Below are 22,345 nucleotides of genomic sequence, written 5' to 3'. Positions count from 1 at the left end.
TTACAAAAGGTGGTCACATGACCATCCTGACTGATGCTGCTCCCTGGATGTTGGTTTGACAGGTGTGAGCTTTTATTAGGCAGGTATGGTTTCATTAAAGATGTATCAGGGTGCATTATGGGAAGTGCAGGATGCATTGTTTTTGGATATTGACCCATATTAGGGAATGAAAGTCAGAATATTTGTTTCTGCTCTTGAAGTAACTTAATGGAAGTGCAATACTTAATTGCAGTGTCCCTTTAAAAAGGTGATATGGTCCTTCAGAGAGATACATATATATATATATATATATATATACATGTAGTGTCTATAAACTAAATGAACAATGTTGTATTTTACTTGAGGTGTATCTTTCAGTATTTTTATAGCAGTGGTGGAACTTTGACATGAATTGGCTTCTTCTATGTGGCTCAAAAGGCTCTGATCAATTTGTGACTTAAAATTGTTTTATTTGGAAATATAGCAATCACTTATCGGGTGTTCTCAGAATCAATTGCATTGCTTAACAAAAGAGAAGCATTCCTCATGTCTTCGGGTATCTGTCTCCATCTTGTGGCAATGCAACAAACAGCAATGGCAGAGGAAACCATGACAAGAGCGCCGGAGTAAATACTATTTATTTCATATCAGACCATTAAAACCATTCAATGTCACCAGTCATCAGTATAAGATGCACAGTTAATGACACTGTAAAAAGCCTTCAGTGGTGACAAGGCCTTACGAAGAGAAATATGATTGCGTCGCGTACAGCATCAATCAGGCCAGTGTCAGTGCGTTAAAAAGACAATGAGAGGAGGACGACTGCATCCCAGAAGCATAAAATAACACTTTGAAGAACTTGTTCCAACACAGCCTCCTGTTTATACCTACCTCTAGAAAATGATTGAAAAGCAGAGTAACAGAACTGTATTATATCAATTATATTATGATTAATCAGTATTTGTTTATACAGAAATCACACGCTTTCATTGGCCCATTTTTGATAAAAAAAAAAAAAGAAAAAAGAATGAACATGAGTAACATAAAGCATTAAATAAATAGCCTCTAAGGAACAGATACTTTCATTAACACATTGGTTAAAGGCTGTTGCAAATATACACTAAGGTGAGAATATGTTGACTATATACAGTTGATAATTGTTTTCATTTTGACCTCTTTGAAGCTGAACTGCTACTGTAACAGCAAAGCAAGATGGGAGGTGAAACACACGAGACTTGTATTCTGAAAAATGCCCGCTACGTGTTTTGGAAGATTATTTTCTAGTTGTAAGATGCTGAGGGTGTGGAGGCTTTTTGGTTGACATGGGCCCAGCAGGGGGAGCCACGGAGGGGGTGTAAATTATCTCTCTCAGCTGGCTGGCTGGAGGAGCCGGATCCTCCAACACTGGAGCAGACCTTTAACAGCTCACCCTGGTGCTTTCTTTTATTATATCAGTTCCCGAAGCCCTAAGTTCAAACTGCAATATTTCTAATACACAGAGAGGAAAAGAACTAACATGATCAGTTAAAAAAGGCTGATGATACTGCACAGAACAAATGTACTTATCTACAATTTCTCCTCCTCTAAAAGGACCGCTCATTTCCGCCGAGCAGAAAAACCACTAAATGCTGCATTGCTTTACAGCTGAAGGTATCATCTTCACTTTCATGACCCAAATTCAACTGATGTACATTTACAGATAAACTTCTAGAGATTCTGTGCAGTAGCTACTGCTGGTGTTTTCAATCCCAACAAACTTCAAAATATTTCACAATGAAGTAATTTTTGTCCTTTGTGCATAAAAACTGTTTTGCAACTTTGACCGTCTACAAGAAAACATCTCCTCAAACACCAGTTAAGGAGCTAAAGGACTAACGCAGTGCGAAGTGTATACATTCAATAAACGATCTTTTTCTAGATGTATGAATACGAAGAAGCTGTTAGCACTTTAAAAGGAATTCGCCCCAAATCATAACATACAAATCCAACCTACGACGCAGATTTTCATTAAACATATTGTGACCTAAATATCTTATAGATTTGTGCTTGGTGCATTTCTCCAATGTCAAAAATTTCTTTTAGACACGTAATTTTTGGTCTTTTAAACTATACAAACCGTTCTTTGTAGTGCACATAAGCGACAAACATGATATCTAGAAAGAGACTGGAGGAATCCACATATTAATCATTATTTCCATCTACACATATTAAAGTGACTTCCTCTTTCCCAGGACGAAATAACCGCTGGTGGTGAAACAGTTTAACAAAGTGCCGACGGTGGTGTTATAGAGCGTCCTTTGAGAACAGTGACGAGTGTTTTTTCTGCTGTCGGATGAAGACCTCAGACCTTACAGAGAATTTTCTTTAATTTTGTACAAATTCAATGTCTGGAATTGTGTTTTTGGAAAGTTTCAAAAGGTTTATGTGTCATTAAAGTTCCTTAAACCAAAGAATGAAATCCTTGAATTTCAATACAAGCATGAAAGTTACCGGTAAGTTGTAAAGGTTTCACCAGACAGCAGTGATTTGCTTGAGTCTATATATTAATTTTTATACTGTGCAATAGGGATGCGATTGTTTATGTATGTACATATGTTTGTGTGTGTGTTTGTGTTTATGGCTTATTGGTGGGATTGACTATAGGAGGCAGGGGAGAACTGACGGGGATGACTCCAGTGGCCAGCAGGATGATGATGAGGACAATGATGAGGACGACCACCACGATGACCACGATCAGCTTCACATTCTTCCACCAGTAGGAGCGAGCCACTTTCTGAGACGTCTGCTTGAAGTGCTGAGCCTGAGCAGGGAGAGAGAGAGGGGAGAGAGAGAGAGAGAGGGGGGAGAGAGAGAGAGGTGGTGTTAGTATCAAGAAAGGCGCAGCAATGCACGTGTGTCTCAGAATGAATGGGCTGAGATCAACGCACAGATAACAGCCCCTTTTCCCACGGAAGATAGTTTGACATGGTACACGCCATCATCACATAACAATGGTTTCACTGCCATGACTTCCTGACACGATTTAAACAGAGAAGATTTTACACAACTCAAAGCAAAGGAATAAACTCCTGTGGTGAGACTGACCCCTGCTTGCAGGTCCTCTGACTTGCCCATGAGGTCGTCGAGTCTCTCCCCTCGGGCCAGGATCCGGTCCACATTCTGCGTCATGATGCTTTTAACTCCATCTACCTGATCCTTCAAGGTCTGCACCTTGTCCTGCGGTTCCGGCGCTGCCGCCATTCCTCCCCGCTCCTTGGATTGGACAGAAAAGTCATTTTAGAAAAATGAGTTGAGGAACAAAAGTATAAGACATGTCCAAACTTTATCTTGTAGTTTTTAAATCAGTGTATAAGAGCCACTGTGGAATCTATCTGACAAAAAAAATGATTGGATGTTTGTAGCAAAAAATTTACCATGTTTTAGGGATTAGAAAACTGCCACTTTAAGTTAAAATAACCTTTACATCACATACAAACTCTAAGTGAAACTGTGGGCCAGGGCATCTCTATAGCAACACAACGCCTATGGTGGGAACAACGCAAAAACAATGTTGCGACACATTTTACCTTCATTAAAAAAAATTGCAGCTCCTGCAAGTGGATATTGCTATCTTGATTATATTTGGATTAATTGTGCAGCCCTGGACAGGACCATGCACGCCTGCTTGGTTTACCTCAGTTTTCTTGTCACAGTTTTACTGTATATTGAAATGTGAGTTTTTAACAGAAAGTTTTACAAACTGGAAGTGTGGAGTTTGAAAAACATGGAAGCAGGAAGGGTCTAATGAACAACACTATTAAGTTGCATTGTGTAAAATGCAGGATGTACTTTTTTGGAACATGACTCACACTCACTGCTTTGAATTTGACCATTAAAAAAAATCTGTCTCTCGTGAGTCCCAAAACTTTATTTAGGTGCAATACCCGATCACTGGAGAACCCTTTTCAGGTTTGGCATTGCCTTTGCAAATATGTCTGTTTGAAGTTAGACATCATGATGAATGTGTGCAGAGGTGACTAGATTTCTACTGTCACGGCACCATGAGCTGACTCATGAAAAATGGCCAAAGCAGTATCTCTTCATCTGACACATTCTTTTATTTCCTCCTACTTTTTATCCCATTGGCTGGGATCATCTGTCTAACACCAGTATTTTCAGACAGCTGGCGGTGGCTTGGAGAGTCCCTTCAGTCCCTGGGGCTGTTGCATGTGACACCACCGCCTGCTGGTTATCAAAACGATTGTTTTTACATTTCTGGGAACGCCTGCTTGTCTGCATTCAACAGGAAGATAAGCTGTGATCACACACAGCCACAAGAGTAAAATGTAACACAGCGTGTGTGTGTGTGTGTGTGTGTGTGTGTGTGTGTGTGTGCGTACATACAGTAACTTAACAGCTCCATGAGCCAGCAGCAGACCGTAAACAAACCTGTCTCTAAGAAACAGAGCAGGTTTTGCTGCGTCATCTGCTGTCTCTCCTGTTACCCTCCCTTCTCTGTATTCCCTCCTTCCTTCATTCCAGTGTTTCTTTCTTTCTTTTTTTGGTCGATTATCTCCCCTCATTCTCTGTACTCTTCTTTATTTTGTTAATTCGTCATTTTCTTAATTTCGCTTAGGAGCTGTTGGTCTATCCAGTGTCATCTAATTCACCTCTCAAAACCACACTTTTACAGACTTCCCTCTATGTAGCTGCTTTTGATCATGTACAATTTGTGTCATTACTCTTGTGTTTCATTTGAAATATCTATGTTCTTCATCTCCACTTTATACATGCAGACATTTCTGCACTCTTTCCAGATGCTTTGCTCCTGTTTTCCACTTTTAATAACCTGCCATATACACCAGGTTCACTCTCTTGCCATTCGTCACTCCTCTCCCTGTGAGGACTGACGAATGGCAGCCAGCTATCAAGTATCAACATTTAGAGAAAGAGGGCCAGTACATGATGTTCATGCACTGACGGCTACATACAGAATCCTTTTCAACTATTTGGCCTGTTGAAAGACTTCACCCCAAAATGTCTCTGCCATTCATGGAAAGTGACTTTGGTCTTCCAATAAAACTTGACAACTCAAACAAAAGGCTGACAGTTCAGGCACAATGTAAATATGTAGCTAATGCATGAGGAAAAAGGATGATACACAAGGATGTGCTCTCTAAAATGTGAGTGTGAGAAATTAAATCTTTGCCGTGGAAATATGCAAAACATGGATTAAATTTGAATTGTTAGACCACATGAAATCCTCCTTGCTCAAATCATCTAGTCAAATGTGAAATTTCCATAATCTGTGAATACACACATTGAGGCTGGAATTGACCACATGCTGACACTGGACAGTTAGTTACCCTAATACATGCTGCAGGCTACAGGAAAACACCGTTTGTTGGTTTAGCTCTTTCCCTCAACACAGCTGAGTTAGTGTAGCTAGAGTGCAAAGGTTTTCCGAGGACCTTCACAGAGAAGAAAGTCAATGGTTCAAAACCACAGAAGTAACAGTTTCGACTGTTCAGCAGAGGAAGCAAGACCCGTGATGGACGAGCCTTTGTTACTGAGAACTGCCAGAGAAGATCTGTGTTAGATATAAGTTGAAAAACTAAGCTTATAGCTGTTTATAGCACAGTAGTGAGAGAACGCGGAAAGAAAGAAAGAAGAAAGAGGTTTATGTTAAAATAACATTAGTCATAATAGTCCTTCGTTTTACTCCTTTAAAGATTCTGGGGCTTCATGGGAGACTTTCAAGGATCTTGAGCTCTGATTGGTGAAGCCCAGTTGAAAAATGTTTCCAAATTCAAACTTGATCCACAAGGTTTTACATTAGGTAGAAATCATTTTCTGATTCACAATCTATAGAAAACAAGACTTCATTTGATAACATGATCACATGACAACTGCTTCTCTTAGCACAGTGTTAGTCATACACAATATTATCTCCAGTTTGTGCCTTCTGTGTTAGTAGAAAAGCATGCGTGAGACTAACAGGGGCTGACAAAATAAAAGTTCAAGCTGTAAAGGTTGAAACTGAACTCATTGAAAAATGTTGCACGATGGATATAAGATAATAGATAATAAGAAGGGTTTTTCAGAGAGAAATGTGGCAATGTGCCGGGGTGTGATCTCAGTCAGCAGGCCAGGTAAATAAGAGTAAAATCGCTCCATCTTTAAGTGGAGTTTGGCTGCAGGCACCAGGCTCAACCGACAGTGAAGAATGGAGTCGTACTTTCGAAATATGTGCAGAAAACATGTTTTATCAGTTAGTGAATGGAATAAAAACGTGTAGATACATAATATGAGAGAACGGGTTACGTTTAAGTGTCTTAGCTTGAAGTGAAAAGAAACATTGGTTTGATCATAGACTGTTTGGTCCCAGCAGTTGGTGTCAATTAGGCCATTTTGTCAGGCAACTCTTCGACTTCCTTTCTCGACAATGAAAAGGTTAACACGCTGACTTTACTAATGTTCAGACCTGTTCCAACAGTTTTATATCAAATGCAACTTATTTAATCGGGAAATACACCTGTTGCACGTCGTGTCTGACGTTAAACATGGTGACGGCGGAAAGGCTTTCTAAAAAAACAAAAACACAAGCTTCAACCATTATCACCTACCGGATCAATGTCCATCTTGTCGGAAACAATGCCCTAGAAACCGCAACCCGATGGATCAACGTAGTTTTAAGTTGACGCTATTTTAAAACCTTTTTAAAACCTTTTAAAGAACTTGAAAGTTAGATGCTCCACCGAAGCGACTATGTTTCCTCTTCTGTTTAACTTCCTGGTTGTTTTTTTCCTTCAAACTGAATTCCGTGGGGTTCAAGTGTCAAGTCGACCATTACACAGCCACAGCTTCCTAAACATATTTTCAAAATAAAGCACCCTTCGTAGCTTTTTTGAGGAATGTACCAGGTTGGCACAATAAGCAAAAAGCCCCAAAGTGTAAGTGAAAATTAAACACTCGTATATAGTCATATTATAATAATATCCACTTTATAGAATATGTATCAACGCTGCACCATGGAAATTGCGTGCTTTTATTTTGGAGCCTCTTATCTTAATTTCCTTTATTGTTGTACAATACAACAGCTTGATGTGGCTCTACATTTTATCCTTGGGATGGTGTCATAGCAAGGTGCTCTCAATACATTGTAGGTTGTGTGCATACTGAATCAATAATGGAGATAAAGCTATCACACTATTTCATAATAAGTTGTCTGCTTCTTGACTAAACTCGCGCTTATGTCATCATGTGTGTTTATGATCAAACAAAAGGGCCAAGGTGTGACTGTGTGCTGAGAAAATCAGATTTATTCAGAAAGAGCCCACGGAAAACTCAGTAAGTGTAGGAATGACCTACAACATCTGACTTTGATGCTATTACAGCATGAACAATAGCAAAATTTCTCAACGCTTCCTGATCTTACAGATTTTTCATTGGATGACTTCTAACCAAATTGTCAGAAATCATCTAGAGTGTATAATTTTCTTGATTATAATTTTAGCTTACACAATTTCTCTCAAATTCTTGAGGGGCATTGACTCTTTTTCACTTGCACTCATAGGCTAAAGACTTTCATTACAGGAAACTAACACTAATTATGCTCTAATTTCCATATTAATCACTTCTCAGTGAGTTGTATTGCTGATGGCAGCAGTGCAATATGAAATCTAGGCCCCATCAGTCCTTTGCAGCTCATTCCTCAACACAATAGCTGAGTATCTCTAGATCAGCAGCAGTGTCCTACAGTATGTCATAGATCTAATCTGATTAGATAAAGATGTTGTTTCAGTGTATTGATCCACATGAGAAACTGTAGGATTATATTAGTTATTTGTATTACTTTTCTACATGAACCAGTGAAAGAGTGAAATTTCACCGCTGCCTCTGATAAAGACCACAGGACTCCTGAGACTCCAGTGTCTTTCTCAGCTGAGTGACTCCTCCCTACCCCACTGCTCTTTGACGTAATGATGTAACACTGAGTCCCCACCCAACCAGCAGCACCAGCCCTGACCAACCGGTTTCACCTCTAGTTTATATAGTGATTACCTGCCTTCATGTCAGACAACTGCTGCAGGCTGAATCACAAGCAGCTAAAAATAATCTAGGCCATTATGTCCATTTGGAAAAAAACAATTTGCCTGTCTGGCATTAACACGTGCACTAAAAATATTGGTCATTGCATTCTTGGAAATATGAATTGTAGGGAAAAAAGGTCTAATGTTTTAGAATAAACCTTTACAGTGTGTTTAAGAAAGAGGCTTTTATTTCTTTTGACAATATACATTTTTTGTGCAGTGGCTGAGCAGTTAAATTATCTACACAAAAGAGAAGCATCGACAGTACAGAATAAAAGGAAAGGCAAATGTTGAAACCACTATTCAAGGAATAAAGGTATATTCAATGTCTGAACACTTCCTTATTTTATATTTGCTAGAAAATTTGTAAAAAACATAATATCTAAACAGGAGGGAGTCACAGAGAAACATTAGATATGACACAGAGTAAAAAGAGATGAATACGTAGAGAATAGCATAAAAGAATAGCAGTGATTCTCCCTACAACATCCCATCATTCTTTCTCCTCAGTGGCCTTGTCTGATGATGATATCCGACATGTCATCAACCTTCACCAACTCCAAATTCTGTTAAAAAGAAAAAGAAAAGAAAGCAAACAAAAATTATATATTGCACACTCAATATTTGTAAGAAGTTAAGTTTTGACTTAAATTAAACATGTAAGGTGTGTACACATTTTCCACTCCAAAGGTCCATCTTTTCCACATCTTAAATTCTAAATTGCTACATTGAAAGTAAACACTACTATACCAAGCAGAAGACATTACAGTAATTAAATAATCATGTACAGTATTTTATATGAAACGCATTTGAGTGTACAATCAAACTTAAGAGCATGATCAAAAGGAATAACATCGGCCATTTTCAAATTATTTGTACGTTTATACAGTCCAGATGTGATTTTAAAGGACAACTGCCAGCCCATCTATTAATCTAACTATCAAATGGGACTTCTGTACTAAAACTGAATTAAAGTATTGGTTTAAATTTTCTCCACTTTTCCAGGACGTTGACCAACAGAACATTGTTTCAGTTACCCAAATATAAAGTATACATGAGAGAGTATTTTCCTTTATGTGCAATAAACACCCAAAAATAAACAACACTCACCTTTTCATTGGCAAGATGAAGCAGAGCGACAAATGCCAGAGGCACTGACAGGTTCTGAGCCATCGTGTTTGGCAATCTGTACCATCACAAAGACAGAGAGAAGAGAAAAGACAAACACAATAAATTTTTACATTGGTTCAATCATGCTGTTCATACCGAGCGCCTTCAAGGAAATAGTAGTGTTTAGTTGTGCTGCCAGCTGGTTCACAGCAGGGTTCATATGATGCGTATCTGCCACACTAAGACACAAATCACATCCACCCACACAAGTGTTGTTTCACAGGCCACAAACTGCAGGGTTCTTGCACAAGCTCAAACTAACAAACGTTTCCCCTGAGAAGACTGAGGCCAGTGTAAAACATGGATGAGTGTGCTCCTAGTGGCTGTATGCTTTTATTGTCTAACAAGCCAATATAACTGTTTGGGTGAAGATTATTCCCCAGAAGAATGTAGACATATTGGATGAGACAGTGTGTTTAAATCTATACTTCCATATCCCATTCTTGACCCCAGCAACAGTGAAAAAAGGTAAAACATAGCATGCACACATATTTAAATGCAACACCCTTTTGGCCAGTGCTATTCAGTCATTTTTATTGCTCATTAGTACTTAGCCACAGTGTGCATGGTAGGTGGTCTGCTGGTACCTTTGAAGCAGCGTCTTTGTGGTCTGACTGAAGACTTTCTCCCCGCTCACTTCTGGTTGCTCCACAGTCTCCACCACCTGCAGGGAATACGAAGGCGTAACTAATAAAATGGACTCGTACACACAGAATCAATACAGAACAGAAGAAACACATCACTAGAGTTTCAAAACCTGAAATTGGTGAATTTACCATCTTATACACCTGCAGACAGACAAGCTGACACATAGCTGCTGTGACAGTGTAACCTACCTCTTTGGGTTTCTCTGGGCTTTCAGTGAGGAGAGTCCACATGCTGTTCTTGAGTCTCTTCATGTCCATTTTCTTTGCGGTCTTCGCATAGTTGATCTCAATCTTATTGACCTACAGGAACAAGCAATAACATAAGTACAAAACTACAAAGCAAAAACTTAAATTATAGTTAGTCTGATTCATGATAAGTTGAATCTTTTGTGTAAAATGTGCCCACAGCCTTTAGACTAAAAGGGGTTTAAGGGTTTTGTTACGTTCAGAGTTACTGACTGTAATTGAAGTGACCTCTTAGAAATCATAAAGCAGCTTTAGTTCCAGCCACTATTGTGTAAAGTTGTGTGTCTTGGAGAGATTATTAAAGAAGCAGAGTGCCACAGACCCACATGCAGTATCGGGTCAGTCTTGGGTTACTCACCCTGTGCGGTTCAGGTACCAGATCCTCCTCCCCGTAGGTGGAGACGCCCTCTAGATCTTGAGAGGGCGGCGGTATACTGTCACCTGTCTGTGTATCGTCTGAACCAGCAAACCCTTCAACATCATCATCACTGTCGCCACCCTGAGGAGGAGGAGGAAAGACAAAGAGATGCTGAAAGGATGAAAATTTGAGACATGGTTACTAAGCTGTTCCTGCTTTGCTGTGACATTGCTGCTGATTATTCTCCATCTCTCATTCCCCAGGATATTAGAAGTCCTCATGTTTAGCAGACTCTAGAGTAAAGTATTTGGTTTAGAGGTTCAAAGGTAGTAGTTCAATCTTGTGTTCATGCAATGTCAGTTACACTGGAATCGTCAATGTGTGGATAGATCACAGCTTTGATCACTGTAAACTGTCATATGCCCTAAATATCGTTCCTGCTCACCCACTCTCAGTCCCTCTAGTGCGCTGTGCCATATCATATTGTTTGTAATATTGGTGCAAACCATATGTGAAAAAACTGTTTATATCATGATATTTAATATTTTGCTGTTTGTTGTATTTACATCATGACTGTACAGCAGCAACAACTGCTTTATAGAAAAAGAGCAGAGGTGCTACATCACTCAACAAAGGCCACATACATCATCTCATAACAGATGAAAGAATCCGATTCAGCTGAGGCGGCAATGACTGATCGATCACTACATTGTTTGCTGCATAGTAATTAATCAGAGCAGCACACTGCACTGCCAGGTAAAGGATAAACCTTCTGAGTTTAACCCTGAGTTGGGAAAAGTAGATTCAAATGTCTCAATTCATTAAATTCAGAAGGTGCTGTGATAGAAGAAGCCGACCCACAAGCAGAGGCGCTCGAGTGTGTAGTTTGATAATGACCATCCAGACCCACCTGATCCAATATAATGTGCATCGAGTTCAAGTTAGTTCTAAGTTGATATGGATCAGCTGACTAACATCCGTACAACAGACCCCTCCACATCACTGACTCTAATTAGAGTTGTATTGAAGAGACACGGCTTTTCCTCTCAGTGGTTCCTCCAAAACATCCGGTGAATCCACCTTGTATCAAACAGTCAAAATACAGGACCATGCTACAAACTAACTGAAATACCCTGTTATATCATGATATTAATTTAAAATATAACCCACCCCTCCACCTTAGATAAAGAAAGTCTGTTAAAATACAGTAAAATCAAATAAACAAGAACAAATTAAATCCAAAGTGATATAAAAGGTGGTTTCAGACCTGAAGACCTGGACAGAAGTTGGCTGTGTCGTTGGCATTGTTGTAGTCATAGTCTCCAATGCCTTCTCCAAGCTCTCCAGACAGTCTCTTCTGGCCTTCTTGACTCAACTGGGGTAAACACAAGCAAATATACCATTCTTAATACGACACAAATGATCTTTATTTAGTTATGGATGTTAGGATAGATTATATATTTACTTTGGCATGTCTCCATTTAGTGAAAAGCCAAATTTAGTATAAAAAGCTGATAGCCATGAGAATTATGTGCCTACAGTTGTGTTTGCAGCACATTTTTCTGATGTTTGTATGGACTGAACCGATAGTGATGTCGAACTTAAGCTAACATCTGACATATGGGATATCAGAGCTTAATCTCAGACAGCAGACTCTGCAGTAGTCAGTAGTGAGGTCTCACCGAGCTGGACGGCTTGAGGCTGAGCTGGGAAAGTGTCTCTGGGGGAAACTGGAAGTCTACTGGTAAAGTCGTCTTCTTATTGCTGGTACTGAGGGCAGACTTGCTGTTAGTGGTGGCAGCCTGTGAGGGGAAAGGAGACAACGTCAGATTCAGTTCAGATACAAAGTCCAATATCAACGCTTACGATTTTTGTCTGATTTTACAGATTTCCCTACAATTCTGTCTCCTGTTTCACTGACATGAATTACTAGAGCCAGTACTGTAGTTGTATCATCATCTTTATTGCACCAAGACAGCACCCAAAGGCCTGTGCTCAGATCAGCAAACACACCTGCCCTGACATGTTCCCTTCAGACTTGGTATTAACATCTGCCTCAGGTGACCAAATCAAAAGATGCAATTGAGATCTGATCACTCAGACCACATTTGGAGGGTGGTCACATTCCTTTAGCAGTGGGAACGTCTTCACAGACAAATAACCTAGTCCAGTTGTTTTCGATTTAAAAAACAGGACCCAATTCACTGTTAATAACTCTCCTGTGTTTTCATCTATCCGAAGAAGCTGTGATTTTTTAAAATGGTGACACCATCATTTATTCAGACACATCACAAAAAGCGCAATTGTTGCTTTAACTTAGGTTGTATTAATTATTAATGATTACTAATTCAGCCTAACTTAATTTATTATTTATTCATGCTGGCCAACCAACAACTAAAACCACATTCCCGCAGCCGAGACATAAAAGGCTCCCAGAGCTGATACCTGTGACACCAGCTGCATCAAAAATAATTCCCAAAGTGCTGAATGCTGTGTTGCTATGGCTACTACACCGAAAAAGTGCCACGTTATAGCCTTAATGCCTCCACATTTTGATAGATGAAACATGTTGAGACGGACCACCTCTGACTCCACTGATAGGTGTCAAAGCTCTGGACTGCAGAACATAAAGCCTGTCTCGATAAATGATGCTAGAGTTTCACTCCATAATCACCCCCCCATTATTCAGATACAACGATGATGATGATGATAGTATGAAAAGCATAGAAAATCAGCACTGAGAGGAATATTGTAATGACTTTGAATCTTATAACTGTAACCTTATCTCAGCCAGCTAGCGTTTTGAAATGTCATCACATGCCCCTTGTATCAATGCCTCTTTCAGCACCGATAAATCACTCAATTTTTCCTTCATCTCTGCAGGATTTTGCTTTTAAAATCTGAAACACAAAATGCATGAAATCTTTTGGAGATCTATGTCTCAATGTTGCTTCTTTCTACCAGTTGAATCCAAAAAATATTGGCAAGCAATTCATTTAATACTAAGCATTGTGGTAATATTTGCACTCTCCCACACTGAATCTGATGTGTCTGAGATTAAAAAGCAGCAAAGGTTTTTACCCTTGTGGTGCGGAAATATGTGTCAAAGTTGACATCATCGTTGAAATCTATTTCAAAGGTCTTCTTGGGCTTCCTTTTACGTGTCTCCTTGTCAGGCAAATGGTCCACTACAGAAGATAAAGTAAATGAAAGACAGACAGATGAGACAGATAATTGTTACGCTGCACATATTCAGCGGGGGAAGACAACCATTAGAAAATCAGGTGTGCCTACAGAGAGTTTACAGAGTATTTGCAACATTTCAAAAGATTATTAGTTGGGATTCAACTCTCTAACTAACCCTGACTATTAAATGGTTTACGTATTTGTAGGAAGGGTTTAAGTATTTGTTTACACATTTGTTGAACATTAGATTGTTCAAAGATTAGTGAAATGCTACAAATACTCACTAAACTCTCTGTAGACAGACTATTCAAATAAAGTGTAACTGAAAATCAGCTCAGCTGTTAGAGAAAATATGAAAGTCTAATTTATCCCCGAATCCCTCAAAACACAAAAATGAGCCTCATGTGTATAGATTATGCTGCTAGTATAACACAGCATCCAAATACATTTCTGCTATATTTATGGCATCACATCCAAAGGAATGGCTATTGACTGAGAACACTATGATGAGCGCCACAAAACGAAAGTAAAACGAAGAGAAGAAATGCAGTAGACTGAGGCTAAATTAACGGTCATTACAATAAATAATTCATATTTATTCATTGTTACATTTTTATAGCACCAGTCTGCCTACATTTATCAAAGTACATGGATAAGAAATAATAAGTAACCTTTCTTTCTCAAAGGAACTTAATCTCTACTCTTACACCACTGTTGTTAATTATGTCCATGAATGTCACTCACACTTGTGCTTTGGCTTGAACTGCCAGTAGCCTGGTCCGGCCCATGTGGCCATGGTCCTGGGGCTGAAGTATGAGTACTCCCTGGGCTGGGAGGACAGGTGCAGACACATAGTGGCGATGTCTCCTTCTCCGATGGGAATTACATCCCTGTACCACCATCAAATCGGCGCAAGGAACAATTCAAACCAACACACACAGAAACACACACACAGACCTTCAATTAGTAGAGGGAGAATGCACTCATGGTGATAATGGGCAATGCAATTACCCCCCCCCCCCCCATGACAACATAATGCATTTTAAACTTGCAGGCTTAAATAGGCGTTAAGGAGAAGAGGCTATTTTTCTGTTAAGAACTTAATGGAAGCCATTCTTTCATCCTAAAACAAGGTTCAAAGAGCACGAGGGGAGAAACCAGAAAAGGTGCAAAAAAGAACAAAGAGCCATCACTAGAAACATTTGCCCATTTACCCTGAGACTATATAAAAAAACAATCAAAAATCAATTAATCGGAAGGTCTGTGGTAAAAGGGCGAGTTCTTCTATCTCGCAGGAGAAAAAAAAAACCCATCTCTGTTCATTTGCCCTGTAATCCTTGATCTTACCTTCCTTTGCCGGAGCCAGAGGCCTCACAACCCTCTTTGTGCTCCTTGGATCCATCCTCATAGTCGCCCTGTCCCTCCTCATAGTCGGCGTCAAAGTCAAGGCAGTCATCTTCCTCAGGTTCAGGCTCGGGCTCAGCATTCACGTCAAACACGTGTTCGCCCTGCTTCATCTTCTCCAGGAGCTGATTCATGGTCTGAAAGAAGATGCATGGTCAGACAGATGGCACGCTGAGCTCCGACAGTCTCGCACGGTTGATTTAGGATCTGATATAAAGCAGTGAATCCTTAACAGTCCGAGAGAAGACTCCTGGATGTTAAATTTGTCATCTTTGGATGGAGGCTCCATCACCATACCATGCACGAATAAAATTTAACACAATACAAACGCATATCAACACTAACTGTAATAGAACCACTGAGATATATTAAACCAATAACATTAAGAGAATAAGCTAAAAAACAGGATTAGACGATTCTGTGTTCTAGTCAAGTGAAGTCCGTTTTATTTATATAGCACATTTAATACGGCAGGCGTGAACTCAATGTGCTTCAAAATAAAAGCAAGAATACATCATACATGACAAAATAGCGAGTAAGATAAGAAAATATTACATAAATAAAACAGAGTAAAACATACAGAATAGGAAGGTATTATTATCATCATTATCCTAAAAAGGGAAATAATAACAATAATAATACTAACCTGCATCACACATTTAAACCTAACTAAAAGCTTGTGAAAAGACATATGTTTTTAATTTACTTTTAAAAGAAGACACTGTTGTAGCAGAGTGTAGTTACTTGGTAAAGAGTTCCAGAGAGTAGGGCCATACTGACTGAAAGCACCATGAGCTGATTTAGAATTAATTCTTGGTATAGTGAGGAGACCTTCATATGATGAGCTAAGGGATGTCTTTGATGTGTATTTAGTGAGCATGTCACAAACATAGGAAGGAGCTAAACCATTAAAACATTTAAAAACAATGAGAAGTATTTTAAAATCAATTCTTCGTTTTACTGGGAGCCAGTGAAGAGATGATAAAATAGGAGTAATCTGCTCAGACCTTTTGGTTTTTGTTAAAATACTGCGTAACAGTAATCTAATCTAATAGTAATAAAAGCATGGACCAGCTTTTCAGAGTGACTGAGATAAAAAAAACTTCTAACTTTTGCTATAATTCTAAGATGATAACAGGCAGTCATAGACATGTGGGACATGTGCTTTTGGAAGTTGAGATCGACATCCTACACCACACCCAAGTTTCTGACATGCTCACATGGTTTTACAGAAAGAGGAGGTATCAGAGAATGAATTTCATTCCTCAAAGCCTTAGGACCAACTAATGGACCTACCACTGTGTTTGTTTCCACCTCAAAGATGGTAAATTTTTAAGATTTTTCTTTGGCTTTGTATGAAAGTATTAGTGATACACACAGGAAACGTGGGGAGAGAAGTCTCCCCTCGCTGGAGTTGAGAAATGGATGTTGCTTTTTATTTGATATGTGCCTTAATCATTAGGCTGCTGGGGCACCCCAAAGATGGTAAATGTTTAAGATCAATTGGTGGTTCTACTGCCAGTTAATTTGTGACATATGAAAGGATTTAATTAGATTAATGTTTATATGGTTTGTCTCACCTGCTCAGGGTTCCAGCTAGTGAAGGAGAAGTCCTGCAGCGAGGGGCAGATGGAGCTTTTCTCCTGGGAACGCTGTAGCCCAGCTGGCAGAAACACAGCACAGAAATATGGGGTTCAGCATTTCTACTGAGGAACAGCTCAAAAGATGAGAGTGCGGTGGCACTAAGATTCAGTCAAACACTTAATGGGACAGTGTTCATGGCTAAAACACATTGTTTGGGCTTGATAAATGATCTTTACCCATGAACGGGGAAGAGGGGACTCCTTGTGGAGGTGGAGGAGAGTAGGAGGGTCTGGACTGTAGGAGGGTCATATAGGAGGGAAAGAGCAGCTCGCAGCGGCTGTTCTCACTGAAGAGGACTGACAGGAAGACGCCAGCTGTGCTGCTCTCATCAAAGGATGAGGCCATCCTCTGAAACATGGGGTCCACCTGAGCAAGAAGGGAAAGAGTTGATCATGTTCACGGTCATATAACAACAGAACTGAGGTCAAAGATAACTTAGAAATGAAACAGTGCATTGAAAGAGACTTTAGAGTAAAATGTCGATCATTATTTTAGACTTTGAGTTAAATGCTACGTTAAACATAAAGAAGGTGACCAAAACAGCGTTTTATCACTTAAGAAATCAAGTCAATTGAAAATCATCAGTTTATTTAGAACTGTATGACTTTTAATTAAACAAGGAAGAGGGATCATATTACCCTGGTGTTAGCTGCTCCAGCGGCTCCCGGTATCTTTTAGAATAGAGCTTTTTTTTTTTAGAAAGCTCTTAATGGTTTGGGACCGGCTTACACTGCAGATCCTCTGTTTTATAAATCTTCCCAAGCTCTTAGATCCTCTACCACCAGGCTTTTAAATACTTTTTAACCAATTTACGCACAAGAAAATAGGCAGTGCAGGTTTTTTAAACTAAGCTCCAAAACTATGGAATACCCTTACAAAGAGCTATAAGATATGGGGGCTCAGGGAACATTTTTAAACAACCTAAACCTATTATTTAATTTGGCTTTTAATTAAGTCTCTCTTGTTTTACTATTATTACCAATGTTTTTATTTCCATTTACTTTATATTGTCTAGTTTCATTGTCCTATTTTATGATATGATTTCATTTTTTAATTTAAAGCACTTTGAGCTACACTCTCTTGTATGAAAAGTTCTCTATAAATAAAGTTTATTATTATTATTATTATTATTATTATTATTTGAGCATGAGGATCAGTTTGGATCTGGAAAGGTGATGTACTCATGATGGACACCAAAGATAAAACATCTTCAGAGAAGGTGAAATCTTCATGACCCACATCTAATTATTTACCTTAATCCTCAAAGATTAATTTATCACTCATCAGTCAGACTCGGTGGATATAAGCTGATAATCACGTTTTAATCAATTATAGAATGACATCTGTGTAGATAAGGCAAATAAGACCGATTAGGGATTAAAAAAACGCAATGTCATCCTAGTGATCATTTTACATGTCTTTTAAGATCGATTTTTAAATACTTTTAATTGCTTTTAAGGCTCTGTCTGGGTTGGCACCTTCTTATATCTCAGAACTGCTCTCTTCTTATGACCAGACGTGATGCCTGAGATCCTCAGTCAAAACTCTGTTATCTGACCCAAAGTCTCATCTAAAAACCAGCTGAGAGCCCCCAGACTGGATAGGCCTGCCTAAGGAGATCGGGCATGCTGAATCACTGCCCCAGTTTAAATCACTGCTCAAACATACTTATATAAAGCTGCTTTTAATTCTTGACTTCAATGATTCCTACTTTCTATTGTCTGTTTTATTGATTTTACATATGTATTTGTAATTATCCGTTATACTTACCTTGCTAATTGACACTTTGCCTCTTTTCTGTGTCTTTTATTGCTTTGTTCTCTCTTTTTGCATGAACAGCACTTTGTAACTCTGTCTTGAAAAGTGTTATTTAATATAAAGTTATCATTATTGTTGTTGTTTGTATGTTCTGTTGTGTGACTGTGAAGTTTGAGTTGAATGAATGAAAAGGAGAAATACAGAGGTGGAAAAGGAGGCTGAAATATCTACAGTGCCTGTCTCTACAGTACTGATGATCTGCTGGGTGTCTGATGGTTATTCGTTTCTGCTTTAAAACATAAGCACTATGATACTATCAAATAAAGTTTTATTTGTCTTGTCAATTCACAGTGATCTCTCATCACTCATCGCGCTCACTTTCTCTTGTTCCCTCAGTTGGGACAGGTTTAGTTTCTACGTTCCTCAGTAGGTTCTTGATCGCCTGAGAAAGATCCTTCTGTTCAAACGCCCTGACAATTTTGATGTATTGTATTAACACCCTGCTCTACAAAGAGAAATACAATATGTGGATGGAGCAGCTTTCAAGCACAACAATCACTGAAACTTAATGACACAGAAGTTGGTAAATGGCAAATAACTCCATCCAACAGGTCAACTAGCATCCTTTTGGCTTCAGGGTGGGTTTTATTTGAATATACCTTGTATTGTCCTGTAAAAATGACACTTTACCTCACACTTCCTCTCAGACTCAGCGCTGTTGATATTGCTCAGGTTCTGTTCCACTGTCCTCTTAGGAGGCCTCTTTTTCTTCGGCTGCTTCGCAGTCACTTCAGCTGCAACCCCTTCATCATCTCCGCCCTCTTCCTCCTTTGGACCATGGTCTGTTTACACACAAAAAAAATTAACATTTAATGAACATAAAGGAGAAATGCAAATAATGTAAATAGTGTTTCACATTCTGTAGGACAAAGCCTGAAAATGTAGCCCTTAGCTCCAGCGTAATACAGTGTATTGAAATGAAAATCCAACAACACACAATACTCAGGCTCTCACCATGTCCAGGTTTGGTCTCAGCCCCCAGGCCACCCAGCACCCTGTAGGCATCAGCATGAACAGCATCCACCCTCACAGCGTAAATCTTTGTACTGGCATCCAAAGTGCCAGCTGCAACCTTTAGTAAAGACACACCCACACACAAACACACTTAAATAATTATAACAATCCCGTCAAACTCATGCAAAAGTGTGTCTGCAACTTTCATTAGGTTAACTCTGGATAATTCACCCTTTATCAGGGTAAGTGGATCAATTTCTTATCAGATACAACTCCCTGCCAGACAGTCTACTTCATCAAGATATTTAAACTTTACGACTTGAATGCTCTATTTCATTGGATTTGAGACCTTTAAAGAATAATATAAAACATTTACAGGACCTGCAGCACTATATCTAACCATCATCATTCATTTTAATCACTGTATCTAAATAATGTAGATGGTTATCACCTCTCTGATTTGTAGAAAAATATTCAAAGATATCTTTCACATTTCTTTTGCCAAATTACTAGAAAGTCTGTGTTCCTACATTTATCATGATTACAATATTAACCAGGAAAAGAACCACAACAGATAAACATTGACATATCTGATTTAATAAAAAGATCAAAGATTTTTGGGGAAATTAGGGGAGTTATCAAAGGCTCTTAAAATGGATAAAAAACCCATACCTTGAAGTTTGTGAGCTCAGAATCCTTCTGTTTGAGAATATCAGCCATGTAATCAATCAGATGCAAACCAAAGGCATTTTTGGTGGTGATTTTCTGCCATGGAGAAGAAAAAAAACATGCGTTAATCTTTGTTGTTCTCTTAACACACTGGAAATGTAAAAAAAAAATTATATTTCCAGAGCAATTATTGTAAAACTTCAAAATGCAAACTGTGTGAAACACATAATCAGTTCTCTGTACTCTATACTTACATTCTCAGTGGAGAGTTTTATGCAGGTGGAGTAATGCTCTGAGATCTGTGCATTTGACAACTTGGGCACGGCAGCAGGAGTACCTGCGGCACTGCATACAAGCATGAAATTATCTTCAAGCTCTCAAGATACATATTAGCAGGGCAGAAAGAAATTGGCTTGTTAAAGCCATGAGGTGACCAAATGAGTTGAATGCCATGAGTTACAGCCAGCTTGGATTTATACTACAAGCATTACATGACAGACTATCACTATCAAGTTATGCTGAAAACACAGTCAAAAAAACTTGGTTTGGTAAACCTTTATCTCTGCAGCTTACCTGTGAGATGCAGAGTCATTGAAGGAGGAGTCAGTGGCTGTTTGGAGGTCAATGACTCTTGATCTTCGCCTCTGACGACGTTCCTGCTCATCATCGTTGCCGGGGAAGGCTGCCAGCAGTGGGGTGCTGCAGGTTGCAGGAGACAGACCCTTGTTCTTCATGGAGGATGAAGTCCATCCTGGACGTACCCGGGAGACGGGTGTGGAGGCTGCACTCATCTTAGCTAAAAATAGAGAAAAAAGTTTCACTTTCAAGAGAAATAGCTGGGGTCATTAGAAAAATAGAAACAAAATAGGTAGCAGAGGGTTACACAAACTTAAAAGTATTTGTATTTCAACTATGTTGTATGACATTTCAAAGTTGTTGTTTTATTTCAATACACTCACTTAGCCTTTACACCTTAAATTGTGAAGTTGAGCATGACACTGGAGAGAAATGATACTTCTAAAGCAACATGCAGTGTTTTAAATGTTCAGTACATATAACATGTTTAAAGAGTCTTCACTCAGTGGAAAAAGCTGATTTATAGTATTTGGTCACATGTAAACAAAATGATTTAGGTGGAAACTGTGAGAGAATCTCGCAAGAAGTATGAAAACAATCATTACTGCTTGATGTAAAGGAATGAACAAGTATTTATATAACTATGTTTAAATACGACTATTAGATTAGATTATTATAGATTGCTTCACTCTTCAGTATAGATCTTTTAACAGACCACAACTTACTTTACAAAGTTCTAGCGATATTTTTCTATATATCTATTCATATATGTTTTAAGAAAGTTGTACTCTGTGGGTTTTCGTGACTGTGACTTGAGTCGCATTTTCGTTTTAAATTAACAATAACTTAGACTGACCGTGACATATAAACAAAAGGACTCCGGCTGAAAAAAAAGCTTAAAGCTAGCTAAAACGTGATATCAATCAAAGTTAATGGACGTCTTGAGGAAGAGTGAAAGTGAAATAAGCATAGTATATTTTCTAAGTTAAGTTAATTAGTTGACTAGAAGTTCAGCTTGCTCTAAACAACCCCAATAAGTCGTTGCACAAGCACAATGAGCTGCCAACGTTGCCTATGCTACCTTCACAGCTAATCATAGTAGTACCGCTAGCCTGGGCTAGCATTAGCGATTATGAACGTATTCTCACTATCATTGTTGGCTAACTGGTTTACCGACACACAAAAGCATTACCACAAGACCTGCTTCGTCCAATTAACGTACCTCCGACTGTCTGCTATCCGATGTGGCTTTATGTAAGTCCTTATAATTTGTGAAATAGCATGGGAGATCAGCGCAAGCTGTAGTTTATCTTCCTGTTCAGTGTTTGAATTTTTGCGCCGAACGGTTTACGTAGCACCACCATACGTCATGACGTTACACCACGCCCACTAGTATTCTAAAAAAAAATCAAAACACAGGCACTCGGTTTTACCAACCAAATAACCCTTTGTAATATTATTGTTCTTCTGCAAATTAACTGTATGTATCTCTTTTTATGGCTTAAAAGGACTAAAGAATGAGGCACTGACTCAAAACAAATTATTTTAATCAATTAATTGCTGTAAGATTATGAGATAAGATAGATAAGATAAGATTTACTTTTATTGATCCCAAGTAGAAT

At 38.8% G+C, this 22,345-nt stretch overlaps 2 protein-coding genes across 2 annotated transcripts; both read right to left on the bottom strand.

Moving 5' to 3' along the window:
- Positions 1-599: 599 nt before the first annotated feature.
- On the bottom strand, positions 600-6,783 carry vamp8 (vesicle-associated membrane protein 8 (endobrevin)). The gene is made up of 3 exons (XM_056377184.1): positions 6,585-6,783; positions 3,064-3,231; positions 600-2,779 (listed from the first exon to the last, which is right to left on the bottom strand). Exons 1-3 carry the CDS (start codon positions 6,597-6,599, stop codon positions 2,594-2,596), a joined length of 369 nt encoding a protein of 122 aa, XP_056233159.1. The 5' UTR covers positions 6,600-6,783; the 3' UTR covers positions 600-2,593.
- A 1,438-nt stretch (positions 6,784-8,221) lies between these two features.
- On the bottom strand, positions 8,222-22,059 carry ncaph (non-SMC condensin I complex, subunit H). Its single transcript, XM_056376590.1, has 18 exons — positions 21,946-22,059; positions 20,721-20,943; positions 20,402-20,492; positions 20,151-20,243; positions 19,479-19,596; positions 19,155-19,306; positions 16,883-17,072; positions 16,643-16,725; positions 15,006-15,199; positions 14,403-14,548; positions 13,554-13,660; positions 12,155-12,274; positions 11,740-11,847; positions 10,473-10,613; positions 10,058-10,168; positions 9,809-9,885; positions 9,162-9,237; positions 8,222-8,617 (listed from the first exon to the last, which is right to left on the bottom strand). The coding sequence occupies exons 2-18, from the start codon at positions 20,936-20,938 to the stop codon at positions 8,558-8,560; spliced, it is 2,085 nt and encodes a 694-aa protein (XP_056232565.1). The 5' UTR covers positions 20,939-20,943; positions 21,946-22,059; the 3' UTR covers positions 8,222-8,557.
- Between the last annotated feature and the right edge of the window lie 286 nt (positions 22,060-22,345).

Source organism: Seriola aureovittata, chromosome 5, assembly GCF_021018895.1.
Source record: "Seriola aureovittata isolate HTS-2021-v1 ecotype China chromosome 5, ASM2101889v1, whole genome shotgun sequence".
In the NCBI taxonomy this organism is placed as follows: domain Eukaryota; kingdom Metazoa; phylum Chordata; class Actinopteri; order Carangiformes; family Carangidae; genus Seriola; species Seriola aureovittata.
The sequence above is the reverse complement of the archived record's forward strand: the minus strand, read 5'-3'. Positions and strand labels throughout refer to the sequence as shown.